This window comes from Monodelphis domestica, chromosome 1, assembly GCF_027887165.1.
Source record: "Monodelphis domestica isolate mMonDom1 chromosome 1, mMonDom1.pri, whole genome shotgun sequence".
Taxonomy (NCBI): Eukaryota; Metazoa; Chordata; class Mammalia; order Didelphimorphia; family Didelphidae; genus Monodelphis; species Monodelphis domestica.
This window is the reverse complement of record NC_077227.1, coordinates 31,104,474-31,120,427: the sequence shown is the minus strand read 5'-3', so window position 1 is coordinate 31,120,427 and position 15,954 is coordinate 31,104,474. Positions and strand designations below refer to the sequence as shown.

General features: G+C 42.8%; 1 protein-coding gene across 5 annotated transcripts in view; it reads right to left on the bottom strand.

Annotated features, from left to right (window-relative positions):
- Window positions 1-15,954, bottom strand: part of HK1 (hexokinase 1) — a 152,972-nt gene that overhangs the window by 42,323 nt on the left and 94,695 nt on the right. For all 5 annotated transcript variants that reach the window (XM_007505871.3, XM_007505872.3, XM_016427079.2 and 2 more), the window contains one exon: window positions 12,181-12,329. In XM_007505871.3, the coding sequence (XP_007505933.1) occupies window positions 12,181-12,329 (149 nt within the window). The remainder of the gene's footprint in view (window positions 1-12,180; window positions 12,330-15,954) is intronic.

Sequence of the window (15,954 nt, the reverse complement as noted above, 5' to 3'; positions counted from 1 at the left end):
GGAGAACAAGACCAGAATTTCAAGTAAAAAAGGTGTTGTTGAAGGAGAACGTGGCATCCTCCCAACAGAAAGGAAAGATGCCTTCTCTCCAGAGATGTTTCACTTGCCAATAGCTATTATAAGAAAGGCAAAAAGCTGCAGAGAGCACAATTTAGCCTTGGTGGTGGAATTGGCTTCTTACTATGAGAGCTGTCCAAAAAAGAGAATGAATGGACTGCCTTGAGAGACCAAGGGAACCAGGGGTGAAGGGGCACCAGAGATCTTTAAGCAGAGGTTGGATGAAAACTTGGGGGGATTAGAGTGGGCTAGTGGGGATTCCTTTAGGGTATGGGATGGAAAAGATGGCTTCTTTATTCCCTTTTGACTCAAAAATTCTGAGATACTAGAATTTTTTTTTCCCTAAGCAGTCCCTTCTACATTTGGACAGTTCTCATGTTTAGCAAGCTTTTCTTGACATCAGCCTCTACAAGTTCCACCAATTGTTTCTGCTCTTGCCCTCTGGACTCAAACAAAATAAGTCTAATGCCCCCTTCAGAAGACAACGGTCATGGCCCCATGAAGCTTTTCTTTTCCAGGCTAAACATCCCCAGCTCCTTCAACCAATCTTCCCCTGTCAAGAAGCTAAGGCTATGTCCAAGCTGTTTCTCCCCCATGATTATCTATCTGACAACCCTGTATAACAAGGCAGGACCCAGGTACATGGTGAATGGCCACTTTCAGAGCTCCTCCAAAAACTTCACTTTTCAGTGGAATAGCAGCCTGCCTGGGATTCTTTCTTGAATCTTTCCCTCCTGAAAATCCACTGCCTGATGGCAATAGTAGAGACACTTAAGGCTTATGGAGGCAGCCCCAGAGAGCTAAGAGAAGGAGCAGGGACAGCACAATCACACATTTGACCTGACAGCTGCTGTCCTCAGCTTTGGCACCTGAGCAGGGCTGTTAGCCAAGGAGAATTTCCCAGAAAAATGCATTGTGAGGAGTGAAGGATTGGTTGATTCTGCTGCATTCCCTCCCCCTGCTAATTCTCCAATACCCTCCCTCCATTGCCCAAGAAAGTCTAAGGCTCCCGAAACCAGACGGTGTCATTTTCCTGACACCAGACTTAGCAGTCACGGGGACAGAGAATCTGGTTCATTACAATTTACCATGTACTTCTTCTTCAGTTCCTGCTGCACCTTTGGGGGCTAAACCACACTGGGTGCTTGGAAGGCATATATGTGACTCATCATCCCCTCTGTCAGCCTAGATAAGCTTCCCTTGACCTACATTCCCACTGTTCTAAAACCCATTAAGTTTCAGTAGCAGGTAGGGAAAAGAATGTAATTACATGTGGGAAGCCTCGGGTGTGAAATGCATTCATCTGGTCCACTGATAAGGACTCAGCATTCTCCAAATGCCACAACCTTCTATCTTACTGTAGTTCCATACAGAAGGAACTATTATTATTCTCATTTTACAGAAAAAGAAACTGAAACAGAGCAAGGCTAAGTGAGGCAGTGTGGTATAATGGGAAGAACCTGAGTTCAATCACCACTACCTGTAAAAGCCTGGACAAGTTACTTATTTCTCTAGGCCTCGGTTTTTTCATCTCTAAACTGAAGGAGGTGGGCTAGCTAAGAGGTTCTAAAGCTTTATTTGTATCATGAACCCCTCTGTCAGTGTGGTGAAGCCTTTGGATCCTTCTTTTCCTTCATAATTGAAGGAAATGCCAAATTTCAGTTAGAAGTTAGTGAAAATAACGATGTTTTTTCCCCACCCAAATCCATTCATAGAATCCCCACCCAACCCCCATCCCCTTAAGAGCCTCTGAACTAGATGATCTCTCATGTCCCCTCTGGTCTCCAGGCTTCCCAGGAAATGTCTGTCTCCCTTATTCTTGATTAAGCTCTATTGGACAACACTGTTTCTTAGCTAAAGAATGTCAGCCTATAGGAGATTTATAAAAGTACACGCAGGGTGCCTCACCTTCTCCTCTGGTGACAGCAGGACCTCAGAAGCCAACCCATATGTAATGACTCAGAATATCTACCCTGAAACAATCTCTCTCTCTCTCTCTCTCTCTCTCTCTCTCTCTCTCTCTCTCTCTCTCTCTCTGTGTCTCTCTCTCTCTGTCTCTGTGTGTCTGTCTCTGTCTCTCTCTCTGTCTTTGTCTCTCCCTCTCTCTTTCTGTGTGTGTGTCTGTCTCTGTCTCTCTGTCTCTGTCTCTCTCTCCCTCTCCCTTTCTCTGTGTGTGTGTGTCTGTCTCTGTCTCTCTCCCTCTCTCTCTCTCTCTCTCCCTCTGTGTGTGTCTGTCTCTGTCTCTGTCTCTCTCTTTTCTCTGTGTGTCTGTGTCTGTGTCTGTGTCTGTGTCTGTCTCTCTCTCTCTTCAGCTAATCACTCTGTACCTTTCTAATGCATTTGACCAAAGTCAAATTTTTACAAAATTTATTTGTTTCTAGATGGTTTTTCCTACCTGTAACCCCTCACTCCTGCTAGTAAGCTGCCATACCTTCCCCAGCTACCATTCCATCATCTGTATGCATCCTCCTATTAGAATGTCAGCTGCTGAGGACAAGGACTGGCTCTTGTTTATATTTGTATCCTCAGTGCCCAGCACAGAGTCTGGCACATAAATGATGCTTAATAAACAAAAAAGTCTGACTTGACAGGATGGTGGATGGTACAGCAGTGGGGAGAGCACTAGGCCTAAACTCTGAGTACAGGTCTTCCTAGATATGTGACTCTAAACAAGTCTTTGCCTACCTCAGTTTCCTCAACTGTAAAATTGGGATCCATAATAGCAACTCTCAGAGATCAGTTGTGAGGATCAAAAGAGATATTTACAAAGCACAAGCACTGTAGACACAGTAAATAGAGACGGAATCTTCTTTAGCTCTATCCCACTAAGTACAGTGGACACTCAAGAAATGGATAATGAATGAACTAAGTCAGGTCACCCTGGAACTAACCTCGCCTTTGCTACTTGCCATGTGGCCTTAAGGGAAGAAATGAAAAAAAATCACAGAATTCAGAAAAAAAAAAGCCATAGTACCATAAGTTTAGAGCTAGAAGGAACCCTGGGTGCTGACCCCCATTTTATTCATGAGGAAAACTTGGAGCAAAGTGATTTGCCACAAGCTATGCAGTCAGTAAGTGAAAAGCAGATCTTGAACCCAGGTCCCTGGACTCCAAAGCTAGTTAGTGTTTCTTCCTTCCATTGTACCACATGCCTCATTCTGAGGCTTTTTCCACTTCCCCATCAGACTTGCCCAGTGTGTAAGCATGGCCCTTTTTAGGCCCTCACATTCCTCAGTATCTTTTCCATCCTTCTCCATCACACCCAAATAACAACAGAAATTCCATGTGGATTCCAAGTGATAACATTTGTATAACCCAGTGGAATTGCTTGTCAGCTCTGGAGAAGTGGGAAGGGGAGAGGGGAGGGAAAGAAAATGAATCATGTAAACATGGGAAAATACATATATATATATATATATATATATATAGAGAGAGAGAGAGAGAGAGAGAGAGAGAGAGAGAGAGAGAGAGAGAGAGAGAAGGAAAGAAAGAAGGAAAGAAGGAAAGAAGGAAAGAAGGAAAGAAGGAAAGAAGGAAAGAAAGAAAGAAAGAAAGAAAGAAAGAAAGAAAGAAAGAAAGAAAGAAAGAAAGAGAGAGAGAGAGAGAGAGAGAAAGAAAGAAAAAAGAGAGAGAAAGAAAGAAAAAAGAGAGAGAGGGAAGGAAGGAAGGAATTCCATGTAGTTGAGAAGGGGAATCTTATGGGGTTATCATTCCTTTCTAGATTAACTAAAGTAAGAAATAGCAAACAGAGCAAGAAAGAGCTACAATCCTGGGTAAGTGAGATTGCAATAGCATGCAGGCTCTTTTTATTTTTTTTTTAAGGGTCCTCACCTGCTGCCTTAGTAGCAATTCTAAGAAAGAAGAGTAGGAAGGGCTATGCAAATCAAGGTTAAGTGACTTGCCCAAGGTCACACAGTGAGGAAGGGGCTGGGGGCAGATTTGAGTCCAGGTCCTCCCATCTCTATCTAGCCCTGGTGCTCTATCCACTATGCTACCCAGCTGCCTGGTAAAACTGCTTTTGAGAATTCAGTGAATGAAGGTCAGGCGGAGTGGCCTGAGGACATGGATGACTGTATAGTCAATAATTCTATAGGAGGGATAGAGAAGAAGGGCTGAGTGAGTTATGTGATAAGTGAGAGCTTTCAAGATACCAGTTAGGTGAAAAATGTTGGCAAACCTAGACACACTTATTAAGAACAAAAGGGAATAAAAAAGGGCAACCAGTGTTTGAACCAGATGTTAATCATGCTCTTAGAAAAATAAACAGCAGGACAGCTTCAGGCTGCCTACACAATAGCCTGGTATAGAGCAACTGGTCCAGTTTCTCCAGAGCAAGCCAGGACTAGCAGGAAGAATTCTGTCCCCTTAAGCAAATTCAGTTGAGCCACCGCAAGAGGGGAGGAATGGGGCTCTAAGTCCTGAGGGAGCTTGGAGCTCAAGAGGTTAAGGAAAAGGGAGGCAGGGAGATTGAATGGTTCAGGGATTGGCAAAGAGCCTAAGAGCCAGGTATAGGATTTATTCAGGAGAGGAAAACCGGGAGATCCAAACCCAGATCCGGACAGAATGGAGTGAATGTGAAAGGAGAAGAGGCAATTACTGAATGACAGTGGCAGAGAGGGGGCCTGAAAGCACCTGGGGGCAGGGGAACAAGGAGTATGTCAGCCTCCCCTCCTGGCCTTCTGTGCCAGAGGGTGCCAAGGGGTGTGGTATCTTCAGGAGAAAGCCAGAATTTAGGGAGTTCCTGGAGATGGGAGGAACAAGGAAAGATCATTGGATAAGAAGGCAGGGGGAGGGGAACAAACATTTGTTAAGTCCTTACTAAGATCATACTTCACAAATACCTCCATCTCATTTGAAGAGGGATTTAGAGATGGAGGCTGGCCAGATCCAACCTCCTTTTTGGCAGTTGAGGGAGTCAAGGTGCAGAGGGCTAAAAAGGCCTCGCCAAAGAGAGACTTACACAAGAAGTAGCCAAGCTAGGTAGGACTCAATAAATGGCAGAGCCCAGTAATCGCAACAGAAGGTTTTCAGAGGGTACACAGAAAGCAGGAAGAAGAGACCAGTAGACTGAGGACGGCAGAGTGACAAGGTGACTATGCAGAAGGGGTGGTGTCTAGAGGTCTCAAGGGCCCTCTGCTGACTCCAAGGATTCTCTCCCACCCTGACAAGAAGCTTAATTGGGCCATGGAGACCTGGGAATAGGGATGTGATGAACACAAGACCCTGAGATGGCTAGTTGCTAAAAGAAGGGCCAAGAGAAAATAATACATGTTCTCTGGGATGAAGAGAAATCATGTCCCAAGATCCCTAATAATAGCTCTGTGTATGGGTCCCAACCAAAGGAATCAAATAGGCAAAAGGGGCCCATTAGAGATGCTTTCCTCCTCATTATCCCAGCTTCACTCTTTGTATCATGGCACTATTTTTGATTAGTATTATCATTTCATTACCTTGCATTTGTACTATGTGGCTCTTGGGAGAGTCCCCCAACTCATTCCCCAGGCTGAATCACAGAACCCTAGATTTATAGCTAGGAGGATCCTCAGAGAGCAGCTTTCACCTTGGATCCCTCCTCTCTGATCACAGAGTGACCAACCTGATACAGATCTTCATTACCTTCAACCTGCCTCAGTTCATCCTTTTGTTAAAATTCAAATGAAACAACTGAAACACATGGGCTACTGCCAGAGCTTCCTAATTGGGTTTTCTGACTCTATTCTGTATCCTCACTCCTATCCATCCTTCCCACAGTTGCCTGGTTTCCTAGGACTGACCATCTCATCTGTTAGTTCATGAATTACAGTGGTTTCCCACTACCTCTGGGGTCAAATTATAAACTCCTCTGTTGGGCATTCAAAGCTTTTCAAACCATACTGGCCCCTTCCCACCCACCTACCTTTCCAGTCTTTTCTCACTTTTTCCCCCTCTCTGTACACTCTACAATCCAGTGACACTGGTCCATTAGCTATCCCTTACCCAGGACACTACACCTCCCATCACCTTGTTCTGGCAGTCCCCTAGATCTCAGAAGGCTCTCCTTTCTTCCCTTGGTCTCCTAGTGGAAATGGCTTCCTCCAAGACTCAACTCAAAACTCACTTTCTGCCAAAATCCTTTCCTGATCCCACTGGCTGCTAGTGCCTTCCTCCCTGAAATTATCTTCCCTTTAATTAGTATATATCGTTTTGTTTAGTCCTTTCATTCACATACAACTGTTCCTGGCAGAGATACTGGAGTAGTGCTACACAACTCATTTTACAGATGATGAAACTGAGGCAAGCATGGTTAAGTGACTTGCCTAAGGTCATACAGCTAGTATGTGTCCAAGGCCAGGTTTGAACTTAGGTCCATTGGACTCCAAGTCCAGCACTCTATCCACTATACCATGTATCTAGCTGCCTGTATATATTATATAATCTATAACTCTTATAGTTACCTCCTTTATTTACATGTCATCTCCCACTAGAATGTAAGCTTTTTGAGGGCAAGGACTATTTTTGCCTTACTTTGTGTCTAAGCACTTAGCACAGTGCCTGGCACATGGTGAGCACTTAACATCTGCTGACTGATGAAGAAACTGGGGCCTGGACCAAGGGAGTGACTTTCCCAAAGTCACAGAGATAGTATAGCAGGCAGAAAATTCAGGATTAGAACCCAGGTCTTCTGACTCCTAAGCTAACCCTCTTTCTACTATTTCATACTACTATGAGAATAAAGCTTCATATGAATGATGAAGCTGTTTTTTCCTACTTGTAACCCATCCAAAACAGATCAGGAGGTAAAAACATTTATTTTACCACCAGAGAAATCAAGGCTCAAAGGCCAAATAAAAGGTCCCTTCTCTGAACCTTGGTTTCTTCATCTGTAAAACAAGGAGATTCACTTCTCCAATCCAGGCCTCAGTTTTCTCATCTGTAAAATGAGGGGATTGGTTAGCTTTAATGGTCTTTGAGGACCCTTTTAGACTAATCAGCATGGAAAATAATAGCAAAGTCTACATCTAGAAGCTGAACCTTTCAGACTTGTTGGGAGCTCCATTCTGGGACACAAGTCACCTCTTTGAAGAATACAGACATGGTCCTTATTATTCCTATCTTCCACCAAGCATGCACCTGAGTAGGGTCTGTGAACAGAACCTGTGAGTCATCAAAATAGCCAGGACATCTCATCTTCCAGGGGAAACAACCCAGCCAAGATCAAAGCTGAATGAAGAGCTTGAAGGCTTTTCAGAATGGAAACTAGATACCCTCATGGCCTAGGAAGTGACTTGGAACAGACTGACTTGGGAGGCTGATTAAATCTGGATAAATTTTGAACAGAAGAGCTGAAATGATCCAGATACACCACCCACTGCTGCCTGGATGGGAGAAGAGGGGCAGGATTTCCCATATTCTGCTTCCCTCCAATGGGATCTAAGGCCATCTTGCCTCCCTGTCAAGCCACATTGGACCTTCTGGTGGGAAACCACTCCACTTTGGGACTACCAATGGAAGACATAGAACTCAAGGGGGAAAGTGCAGGACTCATAAGGGCATGGAGACCACCTAGTTTCCACTGAAGGGAGGCTAGTGTGTGACTGGGAAGCCATGTGGTTCTGGAATAGGACCTAGATTCAGTTCCTACCTCTGTACCCCATTGGGCAAGTCACTAATCTCCCTGGGCCTGTCTCCTGTAAAATGAGGAGTTGAGCTTGGTGGCCTGTGAGGTTCTTCCCTCTTAGTTCTAGACCCATGATCCTCTAATTCTCAGGAGGCCATCCTTTTGACAGCACCTTACCCCCATCCTTTCCCCATCAAGTGTTTGTAGAGTGCCAAAACCCTGATAAGACCAGGAGATATGGAACCTTAATAACCCTTGGCAGTCAGATAGGGATGATAGGGAAAGTGGCTACTGAGTCATCCACTCTGAAAGTTGGATCACCTCAGATGACCCAAATTAACAGCAACTCCCATTTATAATCTCCCTGGAAGCTGATCATCTAGTCTTCTGCTCTAGACCTCCAGCCATGGGAAACTTACTCCATAACTGCTCCATCCATTTTCAGAAAATTCTAATTGTTAGTACAGTTTTCTCAGAACGTCACTATCTGATCCATTGCTGAGCTAAGGAGGGAGGAGAAAGGTGGTGTATTTGTCGAGGTGTAGGGAGGAAGATAGCAGGGAACAGGTCATTTTGTGGAAGCAATACTGCTCTAGATAACCCTGGGGACCATTAGATCCAAGTGGCTTCTACCTTGTGGCAAGATAATAAAGGTTGCTAAGATAATAAAGGGAACCAATGCCTCTCCCTGCAAGGTACAGGTTGTTTCCTTAACACACCCACCCTGACTCAACAAAGGGTTGGGGTTTCACTTGTTTACGTATAGGGTGGCTTCTCACCTGGCATAATCTGGGTAAACCTCTTGTCCCAGCCAGACTCCCAAGAGAGATGATGACTGTGCTTCACCCCAAGATTTTCTCTGGAGGCTTAGTTTCTCTCAAAGTTCAACTAAATCACTGTTTCTTACAGGAAGCCTTTCCTGATTTCTTCTAGCTGCTAGCACCCCATTCCCACCTCTCTATTCTCTGTAAAACTACCCACTATTTATTCTGTATAACTTTTATGCATAAATGGCTTTCTTCAAGAGAATGGAAACCCTTAAGGACAGAAAGTGGTGGGGTTTTTTAAATCACATGTCCCTGTCACTCAGCACAGTGTCTGGCACCCAGTAGGCCTTTAATAATAAATTGAGTATTTTTGAAGTACATTAATAAATGGTTGATGATTCATTACTTAGTTCTGAGTTTCTGGAGACACATCACAGGGATCTTTGCTAATCTGACCCATCCAGGTGAAATATAGGGCTTGGAGGGGAAGAGGGGTCTTTATTTGGCTTTGGGGGGGGTCAGATATGAACACCCAAGAATTGACTTTGTGGAACTTGTGATGGAAAGCTGACTGTCATGAGTTAAGGGGTGGGAGACCCACCACGGCGGAGTAGCAGGATATGGTAGTTCTGTCCTACAACTATTCCACAGAGATTGAGAAAACACATCAATCTGAGTTCTGATTGGAATATCCAAGGAAAAAAAATCACAGTGAGTCTTTTTTTCTAATCCAAGTGTGCCTGGGGAGACAGAGAGAGAAGGATATTACGGACACTGGAGATGGGATCTAGACAGGAACATCTGAATTTGCATTCTTGCACAAGGACTAATGAAAAAGGGCTGTGCACCAGAACAAGAGCAGAGCCTAGATCTGACACAGACTGGCCTGTGCAGGAAGTAAACAGGTGCCAAATGTCAGCTTAGACACTTGCTATTAAGTTAGTGCTGGATCGTAGATGGGCCAATGGAGATGACAGGGACCTGTGGATAGGGGTGGTAACCTGGGATTCAGGATACGGACAAAGATGTTTTTGGACATGGTCATTGTGGAAATTCATTTTAATTAACTATGTATATTTATTGCAAGAATAATATTTTTTCTTTTTTCAACTGGAAGAGGTAGGAGGGCCAAAAAATAAGATTTTTATCAATTGATAAATAATAAATTTTAAAAATAGGTATAGGTTAAATAGAGCTAAGATTTGAAGGGGAAATTTTAACTGGGATAAAAAAGAGCCTTTTCCCCAAATAAAATAAAAGAGACTTTTCATCACATTTCTCAGATAAAGGTCTCATTTCTAAAATATATAAGGAATAGATTCAGATTTTTAAGATGAAGAGCCCCAATTATGAAGAGGCAATTTTTGAAAGAAAAAAACCAAGCTATCCATACTCTATATGGAAAAAAATGTTCTGCTCAGTCAACAAGGATTTATTAAGGACTTACTTAAAGTGCTAGAACTCTGCTAAGCTCATATACAAAGAAAGGTAAAAGACATCCCTGCTTTCAAGGAGCTCATAGTCTAATGCAGGAATGAGAACATGCAAACAGGTAGAATAAATTGGAGATATTCAACAGAGGGAAGGCACTAGAATTAGGAGGGCTCAAGAAAGAACTCCTATGGCAGGTGGAATTTTAGCTAGAACTTGATGGAAGCCAGAGATGAAAATGGAGAGAATTCTAGACATTGAGGGAAAGCTGATGAAAATGCATGGAATCAAGGGTGTGGCACTGGATCATCTGGCAGGAGGTGAGTGGGAAAGGAATGTAACATATAAGAAGACTAGAAAGGTAGGAAAGGGCCAGGTTACAAAGAGTGTTGGACACCGGAGAATTTTTTATGTAATATAGAAGGAGCCCTTTGAGTTAATTGAATGAACTGGTCAAACATGCCTTTTAGAAAAACCACTAAGATGGAAGAAAGACCAGAGTGATAAGAGAATTGAGGCAGAAAGTCCAACCAGCAAGCAATTGCAAAGGTTCAGGTCTGAGGGTTCTGGCTGGGTTGAAAGAGAAAAGGAGGCACATGGAATGGGCAGAACTTGACAAAACAAAAGTGAGGAGTAGAAGGAGATACCTTGCTTATGAATTTGGTAACTGGGAGGATGGTAATATAAAAATAATTTTCATACCTCTTTATGTTACATAATTTATTCCATTCCATCTCTTCCTTCCCTTTTCTCTCACTGCAATCCTTTTTTTAACCTTGATTTTTTTTGTATATCATGTCATCATAATCAGCCAACTTCCTCCCCCTTTGTCTAAGTATATTCCTTCTATCTGCTCTACTACTAAGAATAATGTTTAAAAAGTATAGATATCCTCTTTCCATGAAGGAATACATAGAGTTTTACCTTATTAAGCCCCTTAAATTTTCTCTTTCTTATTAGTAATATAACAATAGAAAAATTAGGAAGAGGAGAGATGGGAAGCTAATGAGTTAGGCTTTGGACAGTTTGTGACTACAGGGTCTATGAAACATCCAGTCTAACAGATGGTTAGGAATCATCTGCATGATTGTTGTTCAGCCATTGAGTCACTTCCAAGCCTTCATGACTTGGTAATCTTCCATATGGGTTTTCTTGGCAAAGATACTGGAATCCGGTGTGTCCCCATTTTATAGATGAGGAACTGAGGCAAATAGAAGTTAAATTACTCAGCCAGGTCATGCAACTAATAGGTTTCTGAGGCTAGATTTGAACTTAGATCTTCCCAATTCTAGGTCCAGTGCTCTATCCACTGTACCACCTAGCTGCCCAGCTAGGGCACTTACATCAAATAAATTTAAGTGAAAACAACCCTAAAGCTCTGCCTCACACTCCTCAGCTCCTCAAGATTCACAAAAGAGAAAAATGGTAAATATTGGAGGCTTGCAGGAAAACAGGCACTTTTATACTTTGTTGGTAGAGCTCTGAATGGGTCCCAGTCATTCTGGAAAACAATACAGTTATGTTCAACAAGTTATTAAAAACTGTGTGTCCTCTAATGCAGGGATACTATGCTTGGCTTATGGTCTGACCAGATCAACGAAGGAAGGAAAGGGCCATAGGTGCAAAAACATAAACGTGCTTCTTTTCTATAATGGCAAAGAATTAGAAACGAAGGGAGGGCTTATCAGCTTGGGAATAGTTTAACAAATTAGGTTCTATGAATGAAATGGAACATCCTTATTCCCTAAGAAATGATGATGAAGATGGTCTCAGAGAAATCTGGGAAGTCTAGTATGAACTAACACAAAGCGAAGTGAGCAGAACCAAGGGAGCAGTTTAGAAAATGACAGTATGGTCAAGTCAACTTTGAAAAAGTCTCAAGAAATCTGATCAAGGCAGTGACTGACTGGCTGAAGATGATGGAGCAGGTGGAGAGGTGGTAAGTCACATGGTGCGAATGAGACACACATTTTTCTATGTCCAGTGTCAGGATTTGTTTTGCCTGACTGAATATTTCTGACCAGACTATCATTTTCTTTTTCAATGGCGGGGAGGGGGTGGAACAAATACTTGTTAGTTGGGGGGAGGGGAACTTTTTTAAAGAGTTAAGGAGTATGGGGCAGTTAGGTAGGATAGTGGATAGAGTGCCAGGCCAGGATGACCTGGGTGCAAATTTGATCTTAGATACATCCTAGCTATGTGACCCTGGGCAAGTCACTTAACCCCCACTGCCTTGGAACCAATACACAGTATTGATTTTAAGACGAAAGATAAGGGTTTTTAAAAAAGAGTTAAGGAATGTATGAAGAGATGTGAGGTATTACCTACCTCAGGTCCACTGCCACGCATTATACGGTCTGGGGTTTCATAAACCTCTGAATCCATCTCAACGTGCTGATTTTTATCATGAGACACTTGCACCCGTAGAATTCGAAAGGAAGACCCCCCAAGATCCAGAGCAATGAAATCTCCCTTTTCTGTTTAAGGAAATGAAGTGTAAAATGTCAGATACAAATCTTATGAAAAGTCATCCCATCCAGCACATCATGACAGTCTCCACTAGTGTTCTGGGCTCTTGCAACATCATGCCTAGGGAGAGAATTTGGAGAATTTCTGCTCGGCTTCATTCTTCTTACACCCATCCCATCTTCAGATCTGTGCCAGGCAATGAGGCCACATTTGATCAATTGTCAGACAGACCAGGGTTCAGATCTTGTCCCTGGAACTTATGATCTCCATGACCCCAGGCAAGCCCCTTATCCTCTCAGCCTCAGTTTCCTCAAGTGTAAAAATGATAATAGTATCTGTGTCATTCAGTCATTTAATTTTAGAATCTACTATGTTATGTGCCAGACACTACCAAAGTGCTGGGGATTCAAAGGAAAGTTAAAAACAGTCCTTGTCTTCAAGGAGGTTACAAGCCTACTTCTGGGATGGTTGTATGGTTCAAATGAGGAAATGAAGCTTAAGCATTGTACAAGTCATAAAGTGTGATTTATATGTCCCTTATGGTTAGGTTTTTTCCTTAACAACAGACTCACAGTCAAGAGTTCTCCGGTCTTTCCTCCCTGACAGAGGAATGGAGAGTCAAAGCCTTTCCAGCTTGGAGCTGTCCAAGGTGGTTCTCTACTGGCAAAGCCTCTGAGAACACAAGGTCACCTCCAGGCTGTGATCAAGTCCACCTTATCTACTGTTCTTTCCTCACAGCAATCCTAGGAGAAATCCTAGGCATAGACAACATTATCTCCACTTTGTAAGTCACATGACCTGAGCTGAGAGGGGTTGCTCCTTGCCTAAAGTCCTCCAGAAACAAGTGCTGGGAGCTGGGATGCAGAGTCACTTAGCATTAGAAGAGAAAAGGGATTAGAAAACAACTCATTCAAAGAAAGAGAATTCCAGGGCATTTAGAGACCAAGCTTGACCTCAAAGAAGCAATATGAGAAGGAGAGTACCCTGGCTTCTTGGAAGAAGATGGGGAACTCAGCATATACGATAAGACTCAGTAAATATATCTGTGTTTTGCAGAACTGCTTTTTTTTTCCTTTTATTCATTGCGATAAATGATGGCTCAATGGGCAGGGAAAGAGGAGAGACATTTTAAACTGGTAGAAGAGGAAAAGGGCTTTCAGCCATTCACCCAGGTGAGGGCTTTGTTTCATGCCAGATTCTCTGTCTAATCAGATGAAAAGCTGTTCAAACAAGATCAGACAAGTAACCCAATATCCTCCAAACCCAGGCCTGTGCCTCCCCTGCTTTCTCAAGGGAAGGGCCCTGGTTTACAAGGCTCTCCACAGATCTCAGGCCAAAACAAAAAGGGGGCACATGTTTCTTAAAAGCAGAGACTTGCAGATAATTTAATTCTATTCAATAAGCATTTATTATATACCTGCTGTGTGTGCTAGGACATTGCTAGGTACTGGGGACACCAAGACAAAAACAAGCAGCTGTTACTGTCCTCAAGCAGCTTAAACTCTCCTCGGCCAAGGAGAAAAACCAAACCAAACTAAACCATAAGAGCAGTGAAATAGGAGAGAATGAAATAAATATTGAAGCACTACCTAAGAATGGGGGTTAATAACAAATGCCAGCTGAGTATATTAGAATGACATTGCCTGGCATTGCTCTCTTCCTCATTTTAAATTCTCACTGATCTGTAATTCAGGTGTCGCTTGAAGGTGATGGATCTTAATTGTTCAAGAGAATGGTGTTTGGCAGCACTATCAAAATCCCTCTCGGTAGCTCAGAAATTAAGGAAAAACATTAAGTCTTCCTCCTAGCTGGCAAAGAAGCAACTAAAATCCAACCCAGGACAAAAATTTGCTCTCAAGCACACTGTGCGTGAAGGGATCTGGATGTAAAACTGTCTGCCAATGAGAGAGGCCCCAAAGTAGCTGTTGGAAGGTGATTGATTCCTCCTGACATGGTTGGTTCCTCCTGACAGGAGACCTCCTAGAAAGCCTGGATGACCACTTCTCCTGGATATTATAAAAGACATTCCTAGCCTCTGAGATTCAGTAAATTCTGTGACAATCCTAGCATTCCTGAACTGGCTTTCCTTCCAATAGAAATGATTGCTTACACCACACCAGTTGGCACTTACTAAACACTGAAGTGCCTACTCTATGAGGCAGTGGGGAGCCAAAGACAAGAGTGAAACAGTCTCTGCCTTTAAGGAGCTTACAATCTGTTTCCATTCATAATTATTTCTTACCTTCTGAGAGAACTATATCTCCAGATTGGAAACCACCTTTGAGCAAGGATAGCATCTTGAACTTCTATGTAGCCCTCTAAATCCTTGGGAGAGTACACTACACACAGCAGATACACAATGGTTGTTGATGGACTGGCTGGTAAGAGCCGCCATCTTGGGTCAACTGCATAGTCCATTTGGGCCTGTAAAATCTGGCTCCAGCCTACTTTTTTCAGGCTTGTTTTATGTTACTGCCCCCTTCATGCACTCTGTGTCCCAGTCCAAATGTGAATTCCCCGAACTAGCACTCCATCTTTGGCCTCCATCCCTTGAACAGGATCTTCCCTAGGCTGAGAATGAATTCCCTCCTCCCCTCCAGCTCTTAGCATCCCAAGCTTCAGATTATGTGCTAGAGCTGGTAACATGGGCCTTGTCAAAACCTGCTGTGTGCCAGGCATTGTATTAAGCAGTGGTGACACAAAAAAGGCATGTGTGCATACACATCATATATGTATTATCTATACACATAGGCACATGCATACACACATATACAAGCATACCCATATAAAGTATATGAATACATACCACACACACACACACACACACACACACACATACACACACACACGAGGTTTATCAATGCATTGAACCTTCCAGGTCATCTAGTTCCCCACCTCATTTTACAGCAGAAATGGCAATTTCTTCCTTTACCCCTTGCTGTTAGGATTCTCTTTCTTCTCAAATAACAGCATATTCCCACAGCAGCATGAAAACTCCTCCAAGGTAGGGATTTTTTAAAAAATCTCCTCATTGTCCAGAACATAGCAGTCCTTGTTGAATTAAATTAACACAAGAAAGTACTTTATGGAAGGCCAATGATGTTTTTGATTCTCTTTGTACCCCTAGCGCTTAGCACAATGCCTAGAACATGGTAAGCTGGTGCCAATGTCAAAATATTAGGGAAAATATTTCCTGCTTGCAAAACAATATTTCCATATTTTATGAGGTTGCTATAAAGAAGCATTATGTAAATCTTTTTTTTGGTGGGGGGTTGGGAGGCAAACCTATGAATAGAACAGTGTGGAAAATTCCTAGTGAGAAAACTCCTTCCATGGATAGACAGGCCACTAAACTGTCTTAGTTGTGTCTGACAAGAAAGAGGTCACAGGACTTAACCTGTGGTCATGGCAGCTAGTAAGCTTGAGAGCCTTGGCATTAAATAAAACTGAAACAATAAATATCCTTGATCATTAGTACCCTATCCCTCCTCAAATTATTATATTATATTATGTCATTTTATATTCTATTTATTATATAGTAGTATCCTCCTTCCAGCATAATGATGGCTCACTGTGAATCATCTTTGTATCCCCAGGTCCCAAGAATAGTGCCTTGGATATAATATATATGGA